The 26,026-nt window shown below is 35.6% G+C and overlaps 1 protein-coding gene across 2 annotated transcripts in view; it reads left to right on the top strand.

Moving 5' to 3' along the window:
• fras1 (Fraser extracellular matrix complex subunit 1) overlaps positions 1-26,026 on the top strand; it is a 131,745-nt gene that overhangs the window by 77,952 nt on the left and 27,767 nt on the right. Inside the window, exons 29-48 of one of the 2 annotated variants that reach the window (XM_083526763.1) lie at positions 4,208-4,528; positions 9,638-9,797; positions 10,350-10,525; positions 11,891-12,007; positions 13,077-13,191; positions 14,065-14,202; positions 15,034-15,066; positions 16,477-16,608; positions 16,784-16,912; positions 17,150-17,397; positions 17,555-17,706; positions 18,501-18,663; positions 18,746-18,878; positions 19,986-20,173; positions 20,356-20,512; positions 21,102-21,365; positions 22,033-22,221; positions 23,365-23,484; positions 23,579-23,758; positions 24,079-24,203. In XM_083526763.1, the coding sequence (XP_083382889.1) occupies positions 4,208-4,528; positions 9,638-9,797; positions 10,350-10,525; positions 11,891-12,007; positions 13,077-13,191; positions 14,065-14,202; positions 15,034-15,066; positions 16,477-16,608; positions 16,784-16,912; positions 17,150-17,397; positions 17,555-17,706; positions 18,501-18,663; positions 18,746-18,878; positions 19,986-20,173; positions 20,356-20,512; positions 21,102-21,365; positions 22,033-22,221; positions 23,365-23,484; positions 23,579-23,758; positions 24,079-24,203 (3,240 nt within the window). The remainder of the gene's footprint in view (positions 1-4,207; positions 4,529-9,637; positions 9,798-10,349; positions 10,526-11,890; positions 12,008-13,076; positions 13,192-14,064; positions 14,203-15,033; positions 15,067-16,476; positions 16,609-16,783; positions 16,913-17,149; positions 17,398-17,554; positions 17,707-18,500; positions 18,664-18,745; positions 18,879-19,985; positions 20,174-20,355; positions 20,513-21,101; positions 21,366-22,032; positions 22,222-23,364; positions 23,485-23,578; positions 23,759-24,078; positions 24,204-26,026) is intronic. The other variant, XM_083526764.1, reaches the window with a different exon arrangement.

Here is a 26,026-nt window from a genome sequence, read left to right as displayed (position 1 = left end):
CGGTCTGCCTGTGTGTGTGTGTGTGTGTGTGTGTGTGTGTGTGTGTGTGTGTGTGTGTGTGTGTGTGTGTGTGTGTGTGTGTGTGTGTGTGTGTGTGTGTGTGTGTGTGTGTGTGTGTGTGTGTGTGTGTAAGATCCTATTCTGATTGAAAGCCTCTTAAACTTCACATAGTGCTAGCTACAGTAACTCACCGGCATTTTGCAAACGAACAGATTCCCTCTTTCTTTTTCTGACACCTTCCTTCCTGCTATCTGATTACATTTGCTAAAAAATATCACTTGCATCTTGCAGTCTCCTGAGGCCTGGCTATGCATCTGTCTGGCCTCATGTAACCTCACACTCATATACATACATGAAGAAACTCAAGCTCTCTGGACTGGAGGCCACTGCAGGATCAGAGGATTGTAACCCCACAAAATATATTACTACCCCTTCTGAATTGATTATATTTGAACCTCTTCCCAGAGCACTGTGAATCTTTTTTATCATTTCATCTTTTGCTGAGGAAGGAGTTATTGCTTATATTTCGTGAACAAATTCCTGCAGGAAGGGCGGGAGGGAAAGAGAGAATGCTGAAAAAGAAATTGTCCAAATTGTAAAATGTTAATTTGGCTGCTTAAACTTTAGTTAAATTGAAAAGGCTTGCTGGTATATCAGTGACATCCTTTGTCCAATATTTTTCCTGTAAATGAAAGCGTGAAATGAAAACCAGGCAGCGGATGAATAAATGAATTTGTGAATTTAGGTTTTCCATGCATGTATTAAGTCGTGGCGAAAATGGCACTGACATTTCCAGTTGAAAATACCGCATAGAATAATGTTGCACATCATCTGTTTGTTTATGTTCATCTATATGTACATATAAATTGATGCAGCAGGGTTGTACTCACACACATACACACACACATGCACAAAAAAAACCCATTCCACTTAAATTCTTGTCTGCATACAAATGACATCTGGACGTGTTGGCTCCTTCAAGACAGTGGACAAGAATGATTATATAATTAAGAATACATCATTATTTAACAACAAACCTTCCACACAGTTTTTCCTCTAACATTCTCCTGAGGCCTTTAGTTTTCCTCTCGGAGCCATACAATTTAAAATCTTTTGAAAAGAAATCTGTATATGGGGGTCGTCCATCTCTAGTGGTGGATTAATGAGGTAAATGTCATTCGTAACTGTACTTAAGTAGCTTTTTCACATATCTGTACTTTACTGAAGTGTTTTCATTTTAGGAGAATTTTATTATTTATTAAAAGTAAGATATTCGACTTTGAAATGTAGTGAAGTTAGACAGGTACATTTTGCGAATGATTTATTTGAAGTAGTTAAAAAGAAGGTTTTGGGTTAATGATCATTTCCAATAGATTTCAATCAGTGTTTGACTCATTAATATCATTCTCTTAAATAGATTGGTGTGCTAAGAGTAACATTTGAGTCTTTTCACATTAACTGAGTTCATTAAGCAAAGAGTCATGTGACAAAAATGATAGTTGGTCATTATAGTCATAATAAATCATAATACTTTGGATACTTACGTACATTTATAGTACATTAGAACATTATTTGAAGGCAAATACTTTGTTTGTACTTTTACCCAAGTGAAAGTTTCAAGGGAGCAATATTTAATGGAGTAATATTTCACCAAGTGTATTTCTACTTTTACTCAACTACATGGTTTATGTACTTCGTCCACCACTGTCTATCTCAGATTCTTGTGAATGTTGTTCCTCAAGAACGTTTGTTTCATGGAATTGTGATCGTACCCAGCAGATGAACTTGCTCCATCTCCACTCAGCAGATAATTTTTGGAATCAATCCAAACAGAGTCAAGGTCACAGCAATGTCAAACACTTCCTTCCTAATTTATGTATATTTTAATGACATACAAATTAATGATGACAATGAGACATTCAGCAATTGAGGCATCGTTCTCAATACTGTTGATGTCAAGATCTACTTGGTCGAATTTTTTTCTCAGTTTCATAATTGTTTGGCCTGAAATATACAAACATAATAATACACAGATTAATGGATAATCCCAACCATACATTCAAAAAGTTGGAGAACATATCGTCAGTTATCATCTCAGTGTCAGAACTCTTTCCTGAGTTGAAGCATTGTATGCACTAACCTAGGAAGCTATTATTTAGTAATATCTTGACCTTGCTGAAATTTGTACTTGCAAGCTGTAATAGTAAATAGGTACCAAAAAAAACAAGTATAAATTACAGGTGAATGTTATAATTTAAACATACAATATCAGTGCAATATGTGCTTTTATATGTGTATAGGATGTCTTTGGATCCTGTAGCATTAAATATCCATACTCAGTAGACCCAAATTCTGTTCCAGACTGGCAGTGTCAAAACACAAGCTCCACAAAGATATGGTTTATATGGGCTGAAGTGAAGGCTCTTCACTGCTATAGAGCCCTGACCTCAACCCTATTGAACACCTTTGGTATGAATTGGAACACTTGCTCTACATCAGTACCTGATTTTACTAACTGAGTGAGCAAATCTCCACAATCACATTGCAAAATCTAGTGAAACATCCTCTCAGAAAATTGGATGTGTAATGAGATATTCCAGAAGTAAATAACAATTTTACACATACACATTTTTTTCATTTAAAACGAATTACACACATCATTAAATTTACTTTCGCATACCTGCCATAATGCTGTTTAGATTCATTTATTAAATCAGTTACACAAAATTAGCTCTATTTTCTCAGTCACAGGTTCAGCTATGAAGATTATTCCAATTCAGTGAACATTCAGAGCAGATCTCAGGTGGTGATTAAAAACATCATTATTGCTTTACCCCCCTTTTTGTTTGCAGAAAACATTCAATATTCCTCTGTTTCAAAGCTTCACTTTTATTTTCGCATTGTTTATGCTCTATAAAAAAAATATCTAAAGGCGATTTTAATTAGCCACTTATCTACTTTCAGTCTCTAGCTGTGAAATGTGGAATAATTCTGGGTGGTCTTTTGCAGCTCACAGCACAAGCCAGTCAGGAAAAAAAAATTAACATGCTTCTCCTTAGAGCAAACCCCATGATTTCTCTTCATCTTATTCTCCTTCTTTCCAATAGTGAAAATTGTTAATAATGGGCCACAATATCAAAGGAAAGGGGAGAAACAAAGATGAATTATCTGTACTTGAGAATTATCTTTACTGTTCTTTCATTTTATAATTGAAAATTTAACTTATTCACATACAAAAGAAGAACTTCAAAATTCTGCTCACTTGACTATAAACACTGCTTCCCTTTTCTCTTTAACTATTAAGCTGAAAGTTTAGTAGCTAATTTACAGAGAAAATCACAAGTTTACAGACCTGACAGCAAAGATATATAATACTATCACTATTTCTACATTTACATTTGCGGCATTTAGCAGACGCCCTTATCCAGAGCGACGTACAAAAGTATTTCTACTATCTACTGTATCTTTGTATTAGCAGTCAGCTATATTATCATGCTAGCTAACATTTGAGATTAGCAGTAAAGCTGTTGTTAGTTACTTAGCACTACCTGCTTGCTTGTTAAAAAAGAGGCACCTATCTACTGTCAGAAAAATAAAGCCAGTGCATTTCTTTTTATACTTCAAGTATGAAAGTATTTCAAGTACTTAAAGTATTTTGAATCTGTGTAGCTTTAATTCAGATTCAGCACAGTGTTTGTCAATGAGTAACAACACTTACAATTGTGTAAATAATTAGTTATGCAGTGAAAAATGATTTCCTTGCAAGTGAAGATGATGTGACTAGATATATAGAAACAATTATCAAATTGTTCTCCTTATGAGAAAAATTGAGATGTTAAATAACAAATTAATTAAAAATTAACATTAATCATATTTTGAAAATATTTAAAAAAATTTAGAAATGTGCTGTAAAAGAAAATAAGATATTTTCTAATTTCAAATAAGTAAAAAATATTCAGAAATGGGATTAATAGTTGTATATTTGGTTAAAAAACAAAACAACATTTTATGGTCTTATATTCAAGATATTCTTACATTTGAATTTTGCCTTTTGAATGTGTGTGTGTTGCATACTTGATATTCTGACGCGTTTATTGTATTATTACTTATTTAGAATTACCATCGCTTCATCTTGAAAGAGTTTATTCCAAACATTCTACTTGGAATGGTTCTAAAAAGATTTTATAGTTATTTTTCTTTTCCACAGCCACCTGTAGTGGTTACCAACCAACCCATTTACATTGAGCCCAGTGAAGCGTTCATCCTTACTAGGTCTGTTCTTCACATCGAAGACTATGACAACCCTCAAGACGTTCTCATAATGGTTCTGGAGCCTCCCCAACATGGCCGCCTGACTCGAGTGCATGGAGATGGCCAGGTATCTCGTTTTAAGCTGGAAGAGCTGGTGCGTGAGCAACTACAGTACGTTCACGATGGCTCCAGCGGAGAGCAGGACACACTTCTTCTGCAGATCAACGATGGACACAGCTACCAGAATGTCCTCGTCCATGTCAACGTTGCTCAGAGGGTAGGTAATTGTTAATAAAAAAGATTGTTCACAATGTCACGTAAAGAAGCAGAGGACAGGTGAAAATGCGGACAGATTTATGTCAAGTGTTTAGATAAATATATGAAAAAGTGTATAAGTACATTAAGAACAACAACAATCATTAGAAGGCATTTATGGCATTTAGCAGCCGCCTTTGTCCAGAGCGACGTACAAACGAGTCTGTATCAATGAATAAATCTGGTACGCTAGATTACATAAAGATAACAAGATAAATCAGCCTACAACTCTGTTGACGAAGAGTGCTGTGAAACCTGACACTATATACAAGTGCTTATTAATAGTAAATGTAATTCAGGCACAGAGATCATATGGTGTGACACATGAGGGTGCAGTAGCTAATGGAAAGTGTAGTCTCCGTTCATAATCCCGAATTTGTTTCCAAAATTAAAAAATCGTATATATAATACGGTACAATGCGTCTTTGACAGAAGTGCCAGCATTTACAGTATTGCTGTAGCATCTGCAGTTTTGACTACTCACTTGGAGGTACATAAAAATTTGGCTTTTCTGCTCTTTCAGTTAAAGCAGTGGTCAGACAGTTGGCACTTGGCATGGAGGGAAAGCCATTTCTTTGAAGGGAAAAAGATATATTAAATCCATGATACAGTGATTGACCTGTGAATTCAGTTTGGGTGGGGCTGCTATCTCTGGTCAACAAAGGAACAGGATAGAATGTTGTGCATATCATTTATGCTGTTATCACTCAGCCGTCTCATCTACCAACACACAAAAGGGTTTTTGTGGTAAACGTTTTTTTTTCTCTCTCTTTCTCTGCCTGCTTTTGGTTGTTACAGAAAGTAACCCAAGACTTTCTAAAAACAATCACACTTAGACCGTGTTCAAGCTGTTAGTTTCTCAGGATGGTGTCTAGAATAAAATATCTGCTGTATGATTAACAATATTACATCCCGGAAGGGTTTACTTCACACATGTTGGGAAAATAATATAATATATGAACTTAATTTGAGAAAACTACAATTAAATAGTGGCATATGGGAACATAAGGAACATTGCATATTATAATGCTGCTATGAGGCAGTAATGTAGATATTCTACAGGCAAAGTTCAGATGTTAGCTTAATGAAAGACAGGGATATTATCAAGTATTTATTTAGCCTTTATGTACCCTAATAATATCTTAACAAGTCTTTCTAAAATGCCGCAGCATTTTGTATTGCACTTGAGGTGTCTTCACAAACACAAACACACACACACACACACACACACACACACACACACACACACACACACACACACACACGCACACACATACTCACTTCCACATACACAATACTATCATCCTTTATTCAGATGCTGTCAGCTTCCGGAACAAGACCAGACACGTGTCGCCCTCAGCCCCGCTGATGTCTAGACTGATAGGAGCGTTTCCCCATTTTGGTCATGGTCCAAACACCACTGTCTCCTCCTGTCTTTATTTTCATCCCTTTAGGCTCTAGTGCCTTTCTTCTCCATGCTGACTCATGGATCTCCCCCCTTATATCTATCAAATTACATCTCACCATATTAAATCTACATAAAACGCCATAGTCTCTTTAAAAAAAAAAAAAAAAAACTTTTTTTCGGGTGTTTATTACCAATGCTTTGAATTACACAATAAAGCATCAGACTATGTAAATGAAATCATGAGAGAGACTGCAGCCATAAAACAACAATGGGCCAGCATTTAGCTGATTGATTGCACCTTTAGCTCAGGATGTGAAGGATTTTACCTATGGAACAAGAGCAGGTGCTCATTCAGTTTGTTCACAATTGAATAGGGAAAAAAGAAAGAAAAGGTGGAAAGCTTTGAATTAAATGCAACTAAAAGGTGGAAAGCTTTTGGGCTTTCTGAAGCAAAGCAGGGTGTTTTGTTGGCTGGTAGCAGTTATTAATCCCTGATTAAGGCCAGGAAGGTCCTTGGAAGACTCTTGAAAGAGTTGAACATTTAATTATTTGTTGATTTGAGCAGAGCACAAATTCTGCCAAGTTCAACACATTACAAATAGTTATTTTCTCCCAATGTTCTCCGTAAATCAGTTTGCCCTCTACCACATGCATGAGCTCACAGATGCTCACAATTGTGATTGATGGCAAAATTGCTCCCTAGGCCCCCAAAGGATTAACTTGGGAGTCAGTTTTCCAGGTTCCTGGCTATAGGGCAGATTTACTTTTACACTCTCAACCAGGAGATACTACACTATTTTTGGTAAAGTTTGAATACATTTTTTAAAAAGCCTAAGAGCTGTTCTTAGAATCCCTGATCTTTGGGGCTTTAAATGGGAAAATGTATTTCTAAAGTCCTTTTGTACACTAAGGTAAAATTATGACAATAATTAAAATGATGTAAAAAGAAAAACACAAATAACTCTTTCCAAAAAAATATTTTTTACTTTTTTTTTTTTTTTTTTTTTTTTTTTTTAAGATGAGTGATGATTTGGTTATATGTTACACCTGATGCAGTTCATCAAAGGCCTGATATCAATTTCATAAATTGACCAGGATTGATAGAGCAGGAAGCATCTACAGTAATCGTTTAAGTCCTGATATATTTCTGACTAATAAACTTTATATTTTTTTGCTATTTTGGACATTTTGTGGTTTTTCATGCCCAAAGACAACCAAAAAAAGCATGTTTTTCTCCACTGAAAGTAATAATAATAATAATAATAATAATAATAATAATAATAATAATAATAATTAAAAAAAAATGTAAAGGTTTGGAAATTCTCTAATTTGAAAGCAAATGTATGATTATAAACTTGGCACCCACACAAATCGAGAATCTTTCCTGGGTGCAATCTTCTTTCTGGCCCAGTATGAAAACAGCCTTAGACTATAGACTTTCTGATTCATCATTGGCTTCACCTCACATTTTTTTTGTTCCCACACTATTTTGGGATTTTTATTATAATGCCAAATATTCATTTATTATTAGTCCACATATCGCACAGTGGTTGACAGATTTTTTTCAGGACACACAGTATCTTTTCACACCTGAGCCAGTGTGTGTGTCCGTCTGAGTGTAGTTATGTTAGAAGTGCTGCCAAGGCATTTCCCTTGAGCTTTCATCTCTCCATCCTTCTGAGCTTTTGATTATCGTCTAAGCAACGGATCATATCAGAGGTGCTCAGATACTCAGAACAGAGACATGAAGTGATGTCTTACTTATCAGGGTGTAGTGGATGTGAGAGATGATGGGCTGTATTTTTCTATAAGTCTAGTTTATATAGTGAATTTCTCTAAGACTAGCCGGTACAACAAAATGGATTTGTGTAGCATAGCTTTCCTACTTTGAAATCCCACTACTGTTCTCTTTTAAATCTCAACACAAATATTTCTTATTTTTACCTCTTTTTATTTAATTTTTTACCTGCTTTTCTATGAAAAGTCCTGCGTGTAAAGAAGGAACTACACAAATAAACGAACCGAGGAATTTGTTTGCGTTCAATAATATTGACAGCTTTAAGGTTTAGAAGGTTTAAATGTTTCCTTTTTTTTTAAAGCGTCTGCTTAATGCCATAAATGTAAAAGGATTTATTATAAAATGAAAGTTCAACAATAGTTCATGCAGTGGAGTTCTGGATCAGTAGAGGTTGACTGAATGTGTGCAGGTCATGTGTATTAGCATTTGGTATTCAGCTGCTTTGAGACAATGTCAATTGTTAAAAGCGCTACACAAATAAATTAAATGGACTCATTCAGCCAACTAACGAGCAACAATAATGTTTTTTTCTCCTATTGATTTTATACATTTATACTATTTACACCATATCATAGAATTTGCTATTGACTGATAATATTCCATGGAATCCAATGCAGTAGTGAAGAATAAGATAGTATATTTACTTTTTCTACTATGTTTAAGTAAATTATTAAATATCTGTACATTCATTTCGGGAAACTTTTACTTTACTGCAATTCACACAAATATATATATATATATATATTCCTGAAACTTTAAAATAAATTCATAGAATGTGATGAATGATAACCTGTCCATAGCCTGACGGTTCTCACAAAAGAGTTTGTGTGGAGTAACAGTACTTCCACTGTGCAGCTGTAACAGTACAATAATGTCCTTCAAAGATATGATGTATGGAAGAATATAACATTGAATTGCCTTCATGATTAAAGAATATATTTCTGATAGGTCAATAACTTTTCCTTTTGATTCTTAAATATTTTTGTACTTTTAGTCAAGTAGAAATAAAAAAAGAGTACCGTATTTTTCGGACTATAAGCGGCTACCTTTTTCCCACGTTTTGAACCCCGCGGCTTAAACAACGAAGCGGCTAATTTATGGATTTTTTCTGGGTTTTTCCCGGTTTCACAAACTTCAAGCCAAAAAACTGAGCGACATAACATTAGACCAATGAAATTTCCGAACTGAAACTAAAAAAACGCACCTCACCTGTGTTCTGAGCTGCACGGCATCGGGAGAAAAAACTTCCACGGAAGGAGGAAGACAGTGAACAATGACTTTCTTGGTCGGCTACTGTTTAGATACAAGCCGTTGTAACGTGTTGAGTCTGGGTGAAGGGAGAGCTCGCTAACTCCAGTTGCAACAGAAATCATATAAGCAAAGACAGGTTTCCAAAACTCGTGCTTTTTTATTTTTCTTGGCAACAGCGTTACGGGTTAGTCAAAGAAATTTAGAAATGAGCATCAGAAAATAATAAGGACATATTCCTAGGTCTTGCACACATGCAGTAATACCGGCAAAATGCGGCAGCAGGCTATTCCCAAAATGCTGCTCTGCTTTTAAAGGAGCCACAACATATTTTACCCGTTACACCGTGTAACAGACACTGTCTTTCGTTAAAGCCTGTGTAAAGTTCATTAGTTTCAGTGAAGACAGGTGTGGCTCATTTATGTTCAAAATAAAAATCTTTGTTAAATTATATATGGCTTATATATGGGTGCGCTTTATATTTCTTTATAGAAATTACAGTACTTACTTTTGTTACTTTTATTTTTACTGCAGTAGTAATTGTTGAGGGGGGGGAAATTTCACTTTAGTACAGGAAAGTTGTATTTCATTACAGCATATTTGGTTTGTTTCTGTAGAATGGACTTGCTCCTCACATGCGCTCAATCCCTAAGACCTGGGTGAGAGAAGGTGGAATGGTGCAGCTTTCTAAGAAACACCTCAAGGCTGAGTATAAAGGAGCCAGTGATTCTGAGATCCTCTACACCATCCAGTCAGACAAAGGACAGACACAATATGGTACCACACATCACCTCCGACCTCACCCAACTACAGCCACCTGCCTTCTGAGTTTCTGTAAACTGTTCTGTGTACTTCCCACAAAGAAAGTGTCATTTGCAAGATGTAGCTCAGATTATTCACTTAGTTTTTTTTTTTTTATATCCAGACAATGGACCTATAATGTGGGCAAATGTTGCTGTAACCAGTAAAGTTAAGAGTCAGTGGGAATCTGGAAGTCAATAAGTCATGAGTCATGAATATTAACATTAATATTAACTAAAAAAAAATGGGGGGGAAGATGTTTTTACTCCAGATATTTTTAACCTGCTATTTTTCCTTTATGCTGATTGTAAAACAATCACATTAAATTGCTTATTTTGTTATTGTTTGAAAGTAAGTTTAAACTTGCACTCAACCATATTTAGTCGAGGATGCACTGTATAAGTTATACTTTTCAAAGAGAGCTATCCTTTCCCTAGATAATATTGATGCCTTGTATCAGTAACCACACTGTTACTATAAAAGATTTTTTTATTATTTATTATTTCCTGATGATATGTGTGTTCTTAGGTGAGATTGTGTTGGTGTCAATGGCAGCTGATGGTCCAGTAGAAGCCTGGCAGGCTTTTCCAGAGGGCAGAGATACAACACCAACATCTTCATTCACCCAGCGGGACGTAAATGAAGGCACTGTGTGGTACCGCCACTACGGAAGAGGCACTCAGAGAGACACCTTTCAGTTTCAGGTTGCTAACACACACACACACACACACACACACACACACACACACACACACACACACACACTGTCTTCATCTTAATGTCCTTTTTGTCAAAGTTTCTCATATTAAGTTTAAAGAGTTACATTTGTGCCCATACCTTGATCTATTTGTTTATGATCACTCAGGTGTAAGTTATGTTGTTAAATATGTTACATATATGAATAAGTAATGGTATTTGCAACTTTTTTTTCATAATGACGATTATACATAAAGTTTTCAGTGTATTTAAAATCAACAAAAAAATCAGTACTAACTTAAATACTCACCTACAGGAACTATCATGCCCAATGTGTAGTGTTTGCAATACAATGAATAAAAAGCACTATATCAACTCTTTTATAGTATATAATATATATATAATAGTCTTGACTGTATAAAAGACTTAAAATGTTCCGTCTGATTACGAACTCTAGGCTAAAAGTAACTATGGCCAAATTGTTGCGTTTGTTTGTTAAAAACTAAGCCTAAATTGAAATCTTAGCTGTTAGCAACACTTTTCATATATTAATTATACATTTTAGAGTGTAAATCTACCTTTTTCTTCAGTAGATATCTAACTCATCCCTGTGAAAAGATTGTATTTGATTGTATTTGAAAGTCGAGAGGCCCAAACGTTTTGTATATTCATAAAATGAATTCATTCATAAAGAAGAAAGTTATGTCTCATCACTTCTTAACTATATTTTCTCTTCTTTTCTAATTTTCTAATTTGGAGTTCACTTTGTTCCAGCCTTCAAATGTCTCACTTTTTCTTGAAGGTTTCTCTCGCTACACAGTAGTGTGTCCCATATGACCCAATTTAATATTAAATCCAAACCACTCAGACAGTGAAACGTTTTGTTTTGTTTTTTCCACCCAATAAATACCCTTGAGAAGTACCTGAGATAGTAGCTGTTCTTGGATCAGTTTTTTCCTAAGAGTTAACGTATCACCCTTTTTTAAAGGATGTGTTCTTGCAAGAAAAATGATGAACACTGCAGTTTAAAATTGTACGTGGATAAAATGCTTCATTAAATATTTGATGTGTCGGAACAAGACCGAAGCGGTTTCTAACTGAAATGATCATGCCTCTGAGTCTGAATGAAGATAAATGTAGTGATGTGGGAATGACTATCATTATGTGGAATGAGGTTCTTGAGAAATGTGTTAATTAATTCAAGCTGCTTTTTTTTTTACATTCTGCACGTTGTGAAATTGAGATTAAAAACGCTTTATAAAGCATCTATGAATGGATTCAATTTAACTAAATGAAGAGTATTGACACAGGTATTGTATGTGAATGAACTGAATCACATACGCCATGTTTTTCTCTTAAATATGATGTTGCAGGTGTCTGCTGAGGCTTTTCCAGACACACTCGGTGATGCTCAGACCTTCACGATCGGAGTGATGCCTCAGAATCCAGGTTTCCCTCAGCTCACGCCAGGAGCAGATCTCCAGATCAATGTAATAGACACATCATAGAGCACATAATCTCGGGTTTAGTTTCACTGAGTGTAAAAGTTTGCATCCCCAATGGCTTTTGGAAATAAAGGGTAGCTGTAATTTACTTTACAATTTGTCTAAATGGACCAATAGCTGCTTATAGAATCTGATAGAAAGGAGGCAAAGGATGAAAATGAAAGTTACCAAGAAACACTGATGTTGCCTTCCAAAAACTTTGATTATATAACATTTAGATAAAAAAAAAAAACTGATTGCTTTCTTAACTTTTTTAAATATTGAATTTTTATTTATTTTTTTATTTATTTTAGGAACATCTTTAAAACGTAATTTTCTTCATTATGTCCTGAGGGGATTCAGATTTTTGTACTGTACTGTGTTTTTAATATTTTTAAGTCATAAAAGGTTAGTTTGAATACATACATTTACTGTCTACTCTCAAGAACTAAAGGTATAGAATTTCATGACATTTTTCCAACATCATTCTTCACCGATATACTGTATGTCAAAGGTGTTTGATATTCTTTTCCTGAATTCGTTATGGAAAGGTTAATAGACTACAACAAATTTAAGATAAAAAAAAAATTGTGCCAATATCAGGTATTAGACCATTCAATTTGTTTGAATGATACTATTGTTGCCATTTGGATCAAATACGTAGTGAAATAAAGGTTGCCTAATCAGATTAAAAAAATATTTTAACACAAGTAAAAAATGTGTTTGTCTCTGTTTAATCCATTGTATAAGATGAATATTCTCAAATTAAATCAATAATTAGAATAATCTTTTCATGAATAAAATGCTTCTTCGTATTGGAGTCAGACTTTAAAACCAGTTTGGACTAGACTATATTAAATCCAATATTCATTTTGGTTCAGGTGTTTTATATGTGCCAGGCTTTGTGTGTGTTCTCCTGCCTGCTTTTTAGATGTGTAATCAATCTGATTTAATCTCAGCGATCTCCAGACATCATGTGGGTGATTTTTTTTTGTTATTGATGGATGTTCTGTATGTGTGTGTGTGTGTGTGTGTGTGTGTGTGTTTGTGTGTATGTGTATGCACACATTTTCAGGCACTGGAAGATCGTGTTACCCTGATAACACCCTCCGCTTTATCCTTCACTGATTCAGAGACGCCAAGCAACAAGTTGATTTACAACATCACCAAGCTGCTACCTCCAGGCCATGGTAACCTGAACCTCTGTTATAGCATAATATGATTCACACCAATAACTCTGACAAACACCATGCCAACTAGCTGTGAAAGGACATTTAAGAGATTACAATAAGTGAGAAATTCAAGGGGTTATTTTCTGCACGTTTTACACTGAAATTGGTGTTTGAGTTCTTTCAACTACTTGAGTTCATTTAGTTTCTTTTTGGCTGCAAAGCTGAAGCATGATCTTCAGTTGTTATTTTTACATTGAGTTGTAAGAAGTTCCCTATATGTGCTTTTGGAACTGTTGATAACTCTGGTCATTCATTACCCCTTAATCCCCCAGGACCTGTTTGTAGGTCTACATGACATTCCTCACTCTCAAAAGTACATAACTTTATTTGTCACTATAGTTACTGTCTAATAGGTTTTAAAATCAATAATCTGAAATTAACCTGAGGGGAGATGGTAGCTCAATGGTTAAGGCTCTGGGTTACTGATTGGAAGCCCAGATATCCACAAGCTTCCACTCTTGAGACTCCTGAACACAGCTCTTAACCCTCAGTGCTTCAGGTGTGCTGACCCTGCACTCTGACCCCAGCACCTAACATCACTTGGATATGCGAAGAAAGTATTTCACTGTGCTGTAAAGTACATGACAATTATAACGCATATTTCTTTTTTTCTTTACTTCAAAAGGTTTGCTGGTTTCCTGTATGGTCAGGAAAATATAAATATATACACAGTGCAAAGTAAAACAAAAAAGAACACTGATACAAATATACATACAATGACAGCTTCTCCCAGATGGATTAAAAAGTATTGGACAGCTACTTTTTGTTTTATAATGATTTAGCATCTAATTGCTCTGGAGATTCATTCAGAACACTGTTTGTTCGTTTTAGGTACTTTGGAGCACGCTGACAGGCCGTACAGTCATCTTCGCTTTTTTACACAGGCTGATGTAGACACTGGAAAAATCCTCTACAGACCACCACAAGCACCTTCTCATATGCAGGAGCTTTACCAGTACTCCTTTACTGGTAGGTAACTGGCAAAATATGACAACTATTTCAGAGACTTATAACTTAGCTTTTGAATGCTGTTTAGGTTCATATAAGTGTTAGACATGGTAGATAAAAAAAAAAAAACAGCAGAGTTATTGTTGGTGTACCTACAGTAGTAGGAGGAGGAAGAGTAGTAATATTTACAGTAGTAGCAGTACTTGTAGTAGTCCTGAAAGTACTGTTAGTGAAACTATTATTATTGTTATTCATTTGTGTGTGTGTGTGGGTGTGGGTGTGTGTGTGTGTGTGTGTGTGTGTGTGTGTGTGTTAGTAATCGAGCACAGGTTTGCTCAGTCAGTAGCTCGATGTACATTGTGTGAGGTGTAGTCTGTGGTAGCCATGATTGTAGGCTTTGCCGCTGGCTGAGAATCGGAGATTTAGGAGTTTTTTTAGGAGGATTTTGCTGAGATCTGGCAAATAGTAGTAGGGTTAGTAGCAATAGTTTTATAACCGTTATGCTTTTAAAACTTATTTTTCATAGTATAAATGCTGATATATTTTCTCAATCTATGCTCAGTTTTATACGCACTTGCTGCACTTATATGAAATGAAGAAAGTAAATACTTACCATAACATTGTAATACTGGGTTTAGAATGCAAACACAAAATGATACTACTGAGTGAAAATTTAATCAATGTTCAAAATAGCCTTGAACCAAGACTGCCTTACTTTGTTTGAAATAAACTGTGTCCTGACTGCATTATTGGCAATTTTAAACAGTTATTGACTTTTGAGTGTACCTCACTGGCCCTGAAAGTTCTGTGTTTCTCCACATCCACACTATTCACAATGTTTCATTTCTGCAGGCCTGCCAGAGTCATTGAACTTCCATTTCACAGGTATATTGCCTCAGCAGCTTTCTCAACTCCCCTTTTCATCTCTTTGTCACTCTCCCTTTTTCTCTCTCTCTCCCTCTCTCGCTTATTGTATTCATCTCTGCCAGCCTTCAAGCCTTCCTTCACACAAAGTAACCTAATCTTTCTTCGGCTTTCGCTTCCATGGTCATTATATGTGGGGCTTGGTCTGGGGGATATGGCTAATTTTTCTTCTTTCATTTTTCTTCCTCTCCGTCTACTACTATACTATATGGCTCTATTTGTATTCTATCTGACAGCAGAATACAGCCATGTATCCCTTATTCTTACAGGATGGCTGCGAGTTTGAGCCATTTGTCTGGAAATTTTTCTGCGCATTTCTAAGACTAACTTACGACTCAATAGGGGTCCAGATTCCTCAGTCATGTAATTGAAAATCTTTCCTTTAATCTTTGCTGTAGTTAATGAATAATTTGTTGTAGTAAATATATGATAAGGGGAAAAATGGTATAAAATAAATTGAATATTATCTTTAAACCACAGGTGAAGACCGACCTGTTCCTGAAACACTTGAGCTTATTTTCCATGTTTTTCTTTTCATTTTTTTGTTACAAAACAGTGTGCAGCAATTACTCCCATCAGAGTTTTAGTCTGGTGGTGTCCGAAGTTCGCAATCTAGAGATCCAGTGTTGATTCATTCATTGATAGAGACTTTTGTACCTCAATAAGGGCATCTGCTAAATGGCGTAAATGTAATTATAAAAGGGTTTGTAGGTACAAATAGTTGCAACATTTATGTTCAAACTGTTTGTTAAATGACAAACCATTCAATTATGGGCAAATTATACTTTTTCATATCATTCTTTGGAAAAGTTGAATTTAATGTTAATCAGTTTCCTTGTGACCTGTTTCTGTTTCCAGGCTTGAATTTAGTTTCAATGGAGTAAAATAGACAGTTCCAATGCATGTCTGCAAGCATATATTATACAAATTATCCACTGCTCTTTGTTTTATTGAAAAGTGCACATGGCAATTTTGTTATCTATAAGAGAAATTTGGTCTCTTCTCTGCTGGTCATTTAAAGATCTGATGTATAGTGATATAAACTCCATATACAGTAATATGTATGGGTCTAATGTAAAAGACAACTCTTGCTGATTTTTCTTTTTAGATTCTCATTTATCTTTCTAACTGATCTTGCTCTCTTTGATATTTTCTTTATGAAAAGTTTATCTTGCTTTTCTGAAAACCCTTTTTTTTCCCCAGAAATTATGATTTTCACAAATTATGAAAATTCGGACTGCTGTATATTCTTAATTTAGAGGGAAATTCTGCAATATAATTTTGTTTAACAGTTGTATCATTTAAGCCAGTGCCGTGTTACCGTTTATTAGTGTAAGGTAATCTCTTAACCATTCGGCTTACATGTTCTAGTATCTGATGGACATCATACTACTCCTGAGATGGACTTTTCCATCCTGCTGTTGACCAATCATCAGCAACCTCCAGTTTTTCAGATCTTGGACCCGGTGCTGGAGGTTAGCCTGGGAGGCAGAGCACCGATCGGTAAAATAAATCTTTAACAACATTAATCATAGCTTATTGTTAACTTGAGTCAAACTGGACAAATTTGTGTAGTATGCAGAAGTTCTTTACTTTGGGCTAAAAATGAATGTGATTTTCACAAAGACAGTGAGAAAAATGAAGTATGATTAATATTGTGATCTGCCCCTCTCTGTAGGTGGTCAGCAGTTGGCGGTAACAGATGCTGACACTGCACCAGATGAGCTAGAGTTTGAGCTGGTGGAAGGTCCAGTGCATGGAACCCTGCTCAGGGTGGATTTTGGCTCTCAGACACCAATGGTTAATGGTAGGCTTTCTCAAACACCATCAATGCTCCTTGCAGAGAGCCTTTAATTATCCAAAGAAAACACATACAGAACAATTTGTAAGAGTATATTTTCTGTGGTTTTGGAAGATTTAGAAATTTTGTAAAACCTAATTTAATTGTAGTGTCTATCTGTAGGAATTTTAGAACAATCTTCCATTAAATTTCCATAAACAACTAAAAAAATTATTCTTGGTTTAACTCTAATTTTTGTACCAGGCGACACCTTTACCTTCAATGATATCACCAGGAATGTGCTTCAGTATGAGCATTCTGGTCTTACCACTGAGGAGGACACCATGATCTTCTCAGTAACAGATGGAATGTCCATGACATCCACCACGGTGCAGGTGACTGTGTTAGAGGTCAAAGGCGATGGCCCGAGACGAGACCCTAAGGCCTTGCTGTCGATGGAGGTGGCAGAAAAGAGCAGCACTGTCATCAGACGTTCACATCTGGCATATGTGGTGAGTTCCCATGGATTATGTGGAATGAATTATTTATAATCAGGTGAACCTTGTGTGCATTCTTGCTTTTTATAGGTTTTAAACAGTAAATCTGTTTTCAAGCAAGATTTTGAACACTTTATAAGTTCATTTGTTCCATATGTTAATACATCTTCAGGACAATGACTCCTCGGACAATAAGATTCGCATCCAGCTTGTTTCAGTTCCCATGTATGGGATCCTTACCAAGACAAATTCTGCTTCAGACCATGAAGAACTCAATGAGTATTCTTCCTTCAGCATGGAGGACATCAATCACCACAAGATACGGTACAGTTATATCATTTATTACATTAAAAAAGTTTAACATTTACATCAGCATTACATTTAAAAAAATGAAAAATAAACGTTTCATGCATAAACATGGTTTCTTTTGACAAAGTCAAAACATTATGTTCACTGCTACCTTTCAGCTTATATCAGTTATAGTCATTAGTATTTGCATTACATAAAGATGAATGTACCCCACAACTGATTAAATAATGCCTGCTATTAAAAACTGAGACATGTAGTGAGTGTTGTTTGCGCATAGAAAGAGAAAAATAAAACATTGTTATTCACCCGTCTCATTATATTTAGCACTATTATGTGAATGCGGGGAGATGCAGAGTAAATTAGCACAATGGCCTCAAAATTGTGTTAAGCACTACTTCAATGATGTGCTAAAAGCTGCTGAGATTCTTTTTTTTTTTTTTTTTTTTTTTATGAAACCCAAAACATATATGCACATTTATAGATACCCAAGCTGAGCTGATAATTGGTTCTAATGCAGCTGAAATAGAAAAAGTGAAACAAAACATTCGATAGGTCTTTGGTATGAAAGTTACGCTTTTAGATATGATATTTTAACTATGATATTTCCAACATATAGTTCTTGATTTTTCTTTTTTATTCATAAATGTTTTTTTAAAGCTGTCAATTAAAAGTAATTTTAATAACTATTGAATTGTATCAATTAATTAACTATATTTTTTGTTGCAGTCATTTAATAATAAGTATCTATACAAATACAATTAAATTAATTTGGCACAAATAAATCAATTTTGTATGTGCACTGTAAACAGATATGTTACATCATTTGATACCGGTAACCAGCCCGTCACCGATATTTTCCACTTCATTGTATATGATGCTGAGAACAACCGCCTGGACAACCAAATGTGCACCATTACCATTACAGCTGTGCAGAGACAGCCACCTGTAGTCACTGTACGCAGTGGTATCAAGGTTAGCATTCTCTCTTCCCTGCCTCAATGGGTAACTGTCTTAAATGCTTCAAATCAAGGGAGACATTTTTTGGGGTTTTCAGGTCCAGGAGGGAGGTCGAGTCCAACTGTCAGCCAATCATATCATCGCGACTGACCCTGACACATCTCAAAAGGATCTGCTTGTGTGGTTGATTAGTCCTCCAAAGTATGGCTTTATTGAGAATACGCAACGAGGTGGGTTTTAAATATGAGTTCTTTGCATCAGAAAGCTTGCTTTAAGACACACAAATACATGTGAAATATATATCGAAAATGAAACTAAATCTGATGAGTTATAAATGAGGTCCTACAGTTCTAACCATCATGTTTTTTATCAGGTAATCATCATTCAGTTGGTTTTATTCTGCATCTCATTGGACTATTAACCCCCTACATAGTCTCGCCCAAAACCAGCTTGCTTGATTGTCCCTCCATTAAAGAGCAAGGCTATAATGCACCACATATCAGTTAAACATTGTCCATGTTTTCTTGGTCAGTAAGTTCCCTATTCTCAGAGTTTCAGTTACTAATTTGAGTTCAGTTTTCTTTCAGCATAACTTCCTTGATCTGCCTTGGTGATTTTTTTTCTTTTTTCTTTTTACCCCTCTTGTCCCTGACTTGCCCATTAGGACTTTGAGTTTCTGTTAAAGTTGCCTTTGTTAATCGTTCACTGTGAAAATTCCTTTAGAGATCGAATTGTAAACAGCAGTTTCACATTCATTGAAGTTTGAAAACTGAGCTTTAGCAATTTGTCCATGAATAGTCGGCTCACTCACAATGTTAAGGAAAATAAATAAATAAATCATGGCGCAAGAACTTTTTATTCAGGGTTTCTGTTTGGAGAGCTGAATATGAAAGGAAACAGAGGGTATGAATCATAAATCATGAAAGGGTACTGAATCATATGGCCTTTTTTGTAGAAAGCTTAAAAGAAAGCTAATTTTTTTACATCTTGCGTTCAGAAGGAGTTCTGTCTGTGATATTCTTCTGTGTTTAATAGTTTTTGACAATCGTTTGGTATTACTCCTTTGACCAGTTTCTATTTTTCTTTAATGATGATAATATATTATCATATATATATATATATATATATATATATATATATATATATATATATATATATATATATATATATATACTGTCAGAAATGTATTTTGGTCTTTTTCTTTGTTTACTTGTCTCCTTATTTTGTCTTCCATAAATGCATTTTGATTGAAATTGTTGTGTAATAAGGTCACTAGATTAGTGCCTCAATCTTAAGGTTTCGTGTTTTAACTATTTGCACTCCCTGTTTGTGAACAGCTGGATCAACGGGTGAAGCTCGTATTATCAATCCTGATGTCCCGTTCACAATCGAGGACCTCGTCTCTGACCGCATCTTCTACGTTCAAAATGTCCACCAAGCAAATGTCCACCAAGATGTCTTTAGCTTTTACATCAGTGATGGCTCCAGCCAGACAGAAGCGTTCGATATCACCATTGATATCCAGGTATCTCTTTTTAATTTGATTTCTCCTCAAGAGCTTTCAAATAGTGTAAAAAAATACATCATATCCAAGTTTGCTGGAAACGTCACACTCAAAAATCACACACTCGCAGATTCTGTAGCAGGACCGAGGGAGTTCATTTACTAAGTTTTATAATTACATTCTGATTTGTGTAAAAATTTCAGCACACTAAGGAAGACAAAGTCCCAGTTATATCTGTGAACAGCATCCATGTGGAAGAGAACACAGGCGTCGTCATCACCAATTCCTCCCTCAGCATATTGGATCTCGATACGCCCGAAAATGAGATTATGCTTACTATCATCAAAAAGCCTTCCTACGGTCTGTTTCTTTTTTCTTTCAGTTTTTTGCTTTTTCTGAAACATCTTTATAATTAATAATAGACTCTTTATTTGTGCTGTAGGGTTTGTTAGATTATTCTGTGCTCTCGGCGTATTAATGTGTATTGTAAAACGTAATTTCAGCATCATATTACAAAAGTCTTTACAGAAGCTAAGTGCATACAATTTAGAGGTCTGAAAATATTTCTCTGATACTGTTACTGTGTGCTTTAGAAGAGACCTTGAAAGTCGGCTAGTGAAAAGGTCACCATTATTACTTTTATGGCTACGGTGTTGGCGGTAGAGGGGGGGTGTTTTTTTTCTTATGAAGTATGTATTTTGGAATATTAATGAGAATCATTCCTTGTCATCTAACAAAACAAAGGCCTATAGGGTGAGAGCGAAAGGTTGATGAGACAAAATCAAGGCTGGATGGTAAAATCTTATTCAGCTACATACACTAGGGATTTTGGGTTTAAATTCAGTTATTTCTTAATGCCTCAGGTTTTCCTTGTTAGCTTTAACAGCACTTCTGCGTAAACGTTAATGTTATTTGTTACCAATTTCAAGTTCTTTTAACCCATTTCCAGGCAAGCTGCGCAGGAGACAGTTCTATTCGCAGCCTCTAGGGACTGGTAAGGTGCTCCAACAGGGTTCCACATTTACCTACCAGGATATCTTGGACGAGTTGCTGGTGTACACTCCTGACACACATGGATCAGTGACTGACGAGATTCACTTCTCTGTAACGGATGGAGTGCATACGCAGACGGGACGCCTGGAGCTCAGCATGGATGTCAAAAAGACTGACGGACCCCGAGTCACGATTAACAGAGGCCTTCAGTTAGCAGCAGGTCAGTATACAGTCACACTGCACTAATTTATGTGGGTTGCCACATTTGCAAGATATGGGAAATATCTTTATCTGGTCACTTTGAAGCAATTTACTGCCAATAAAAATATTATTTATGGTTAGAACTTCTACTGCCGATAATGAATCCAGAATTTATTCAGAAATAAATGTAATTTATTTATACATTTATTACAGAATAAGAGTGCACTGATATGGGAATTCTGGACCATTGTCAGTAGCCAATATTTCACCTGTATATAAGAAGTTCTTGATGGACATCTGTATAATGTATACACATTTGAGTTCTGTAGACCAACCATTCTACACAAAGATCACAAATGACAGTTGCAATCCCAATGTGTTACCAAATAGTACAATTCACTAAAATACAGAGTGCATCATCAAACTATGGCTTGGACTATCAGTAAATATTATGCAGTCATCTTCCACCTGAATAATGTTTTACCTGCATAGTATGAAAAAAAAGATAATAATAATACCAATTATTTTTCAATATCAATATGATTTTGTTATAATTGTGCTACAGCCTAAACTATAGCCGGTTTCTGACTTAATACTTTGTTTCTTATATATTAACAAATTTCTGCCCATGCCTCAAATGATCATTTCTAAATTATGATACACTATTTGTATTACATTTCCACCAGGTTATTCATCTAAGATCACAGAGCAGCAGCTGAAAGGTACAGATATTGACTCTGACAACCTAAAACTCAAATTCACGGTTACTAAAGATCTCAGCGTCGGCACACTTCAGCTTCACAAGGACAGAACCAAAGTCCAGATCTCTGCCAAAGGACCAATCAGAAGCTTCACCCAAGACGACATCAACAAAGGTTTTTCCTTTCTATTAACCACAATTGCATCGCACCACATACTGCATGACCCTAGTTACTGGCAAATGTTTATTCATTTGCAAATTACCTATTACTCCTTGGATCTCAATCATGTTAAAGCATATAATTTAGATACTACGTATACTTCAAAAAGTTATTCCAGCAGTGTTTTGTAGACAGTTATGGGTTGTTACTTTGCTACACTGGTTGTAAATTTATTTTGGTAGGCAAACCCAAAGCTGTGGGGCGAATAATCCCATAGAACACATCTGGCTTGAGCCTTTTCCTTCTAAGTGCTCTATGATTCATTATCATTCATTAATACTATATTCATATTTAATCAAATAGAAAAAGAATAAGAATTATTATGACTCACTGATGATGGCTCATGGGATTTGTTAGAGGTTTAAATCAAGTGAAATATTAATATGTAATATGTATTTTGTTGCAGCAATGAACAGGATGATAAAAAAGGGTTCTAATGCAGTATTATGTTTATAGCAATTTTTTCTAGAAAATGCTAAACGAGGTTAAAACACAGTGACAGTTTTCTAAAACACGCTCTGAGTCTTAATAAATTCATAATACATAACACGGTTGTCATGAGAATCAATGTTCGCGCACAAGCACCTGTGTTTCAGTGACTTAGCTTTAAATTATTTACCAGACATTCACAGTGAAGTGCAAAAGTGCAGCAAGAAAAAGTTGAGCTGAAATTAAAATTGCAACTAGTCTCCCTATAAGTGTACAGCTTGCATCAGTACAGATTTATATTTATTAATTTATTTTAACTCTCTAATATTAAGATTGCTGTTGAAATTTGTGATTTATATTCTGGTTGTTGTTGTTTTTTTTAAGTTATATAATGTTTTATTCTAGAACTTTCTACTCTACAAAATATATTAGCAAAAACATTCGAATATTATTTTTAGCTACTTGATCACGTAGGCCATTATCAAAATTATTATATAGATCATATAGTTTTAAACTAAAGGGCCAAAATGACTTTTTTGATTATTTAAAAACTGTACACAGAAAACTGTTTTAATGGAAATCGATTCTAAAATATATAAATGAATGGTTTGGTATATGGTACTTACCAAGTCAGGGCCATATAAGAGTATATTGTTTCTGTTGCATCAGGCCTTGTGGAGTATATCCATGAAAAAGGAGAGAGCGGAGGCAGCTTCTCTTTTAAATTCAACCTTGAAGATCCAGAGGGCAACAAAGTGATCGATGAGTCTTTTTTCATCACTGTTCTCGGTAGGAAGTTTTCCTTTCTTTCATTTTTGCTTTTTGGATCTCTTTGGCTCTAAAATTGGGCATAACATTTCTGCCATTCTTTTATTGCACTCAGAGGACAGACTTCCCCCTGCAGTAGTAGTGAATAAGGGTTTGGTGCTGGACGAAAACTCAGTGAAGAAGATCACAACTCTGCAGCTGTCCTCCACAGACCAGGATAGTGAGCCTGGAGAACTTGTTTACCGTATCAATAAACAGACCCAACTCGGCCATTTGGAACTTTCTACTAATTCAGGTATGGACACTAATCATACAGGCCTTAGGATCATCAAGTGAAGGTTATTATAACAGCAAGTGAGAATTAATTGTAGAATAGTAAATGACAAAAAGCACATAGGAAGTTTATGGTCAGGTGTGCACAAACTTTTGTCCATATTGTGTATTTGTGTGTCTGGGTATGTGTATGTATTTAGTATGTATATATTGAATACAATGTATTAGTATAGCATATGGTAGTGGATAAGGATGCGAATTATAACTATATAACTAATTATAGTTCTGTGGTTCTATTATTCAAAGATTGGGATAACGTTAATGCTGATTCTAATGTTGCAGGCAAGCGCATCAGCACGTTCACTCAGGCTGACTTGGCCTCACGCAATGTGCAGTACGTCCACACTAGTGAAGAAGAGCATTACTCAGATGACTTCACATTCACCGTGTCCGATGGGGTTAATGAGGTACACACACACACACACACACACACACACACAAATATGCTAATAAGCACAAGACATGCTCGGACACAAACAAACTCCTGAAAGAGATTAACACAAAGCGAGAGAAGCAATCAGCTGAGCCTGCTCAAGTGGAACACTCTCCTCTGCCAAAGGAAGTGGCACTTCACAGAGATGAGAAGAGAGGGAGACAGAGAAAGAGAGGGAGGGAGCATGAAAGCACAGAAGTATAGAGCACAGGATCGGCACACCCAATTAGAGCTTTTGATCATAAATGAGCCAAATCTGAATGAGTTAGAAATGGGTTCAATTACGATCTCATTATTTCCTCTTTTCTGGCATAGCTATGCTTTGTCCATTTGTACAGGTGTTTGGTGAATACATATATATATATATATATATATACTGGTGCCCGGTAGAGGGGGTATGGAGTGGCCAGAGCATGAGAAAGAGCAGGGCGTTCTGACTCTGCCACGGTCACCCTCGGCTTGTAGGGGTCAGGGTCTTCCTGCCGGAATGCTGATGAGTCTCCCTCACTTACAAGGCATTGCGAGGGTCTGGCGGGAATTCCTTTTCTGCATCTGCCGTCTTTAGCCTGTAGTTAGAGAAAGCGGGGAGAGAGCCGCTATTATTTGGGAAACCGAGGTTCTCAACCTCACTGTCCTCCTGGCCAGTCTCATGTATTGTAAGGACGCCACGCCTCATCGTTTGCTGCGCTCCACTCTATGCTCCCTAGCAAATTGAAGCTTTTTCCGATTAGCCTCAGTGATAAGTGGTTTTCTAAGGGCTACACAGCTGTTTAGTCCCAATCCCTTGAGTTCCCTTTGCATTGTGTGTGTGGAAATGCTCTTAATTTTACTATCAAACATAGCTGTAAGTTCTACTGTTGTTTTTTGCAATGGTTCCCTACTATCCTTTTAGTTTTTAATAATGCATTGTACTGTTTTTAAACCAAACTTAGTAGTTTCAGCAATCTTCTTAGATGTTTTCTTTGCTTGATGCATGCTAATAATTTGACCCTACTGAAACAGATTATCTTTTCCCCGACCATAGAATGTGTCTTCCGACATGGTTGTTTAGGAAATGAGAAGCTACTCACTGACTCAGTTAGGGATAAATAACTTGTTTACAGCTGAAACATTATCATCCATGCAGTAATTATCTAATGGGTAGCCCTTACCTATTTGCTTAGTTAAATCCAGGTGGTGACTTTATTTTTTGGATTTACAGTGCAACCTCGATACTCGGGTTACGTTCCATGACCCTTCGTGAGTAACAAAATATTGTGAGGTTTTGATTCTCTTGTTTTGATGGTTCCTTTTTCAAGGGGAATTGTACATGTACTGTACTTTAAATTCAACAAAAAATTGTGAATTACTTGAAATAAATGGTTTATTTACTACTTTAAATGAATAATACAATAATTAAATAGTTTTTCAAACTCTGCTTTGAAACGTTACTCTGATCTTTTGAGCTACTCGCAGCTTCTCAGGAACTATCAGGTTTTTCCAAATTAAAGATGTTCCAAATGAAAAGTCACAAAATATCTAGGTCGCAAGTATCGAGGTTCCACTGTGTATGTATGTGTATATATATATATATATATATATATATATATATATATATATATATATATATATATATATATATATATATATATATATATAAAACGGTACACAAGATTCGGTATGTACCTAGGTTTTTAAGGTTCAAAATGCTAATTATAAAATTGCTTGTCATTTTTTTATTAACTTACAATATTATTCATATTTGTGATCATCGAAATTTTCAAAAGTTTACATTTTTAAGATAAAATGCCTGCTTGG

This window comes from Silurus aristotelis, assembly GCF_946808225.1.
Source record: "Silurus aristotelis genome assembly, chromosome: 23".
Lineage (NCBI taxonomy): Eukaryota > Metazoa > Chordata > Actinopteri > Siluriformes > Siluridae > Silurus > Silurus aristotelis.
Note: the sequence above shows the minus strand (reverse complement) of the source record. Positions and strands in the feature narration are given on the sequence as shown.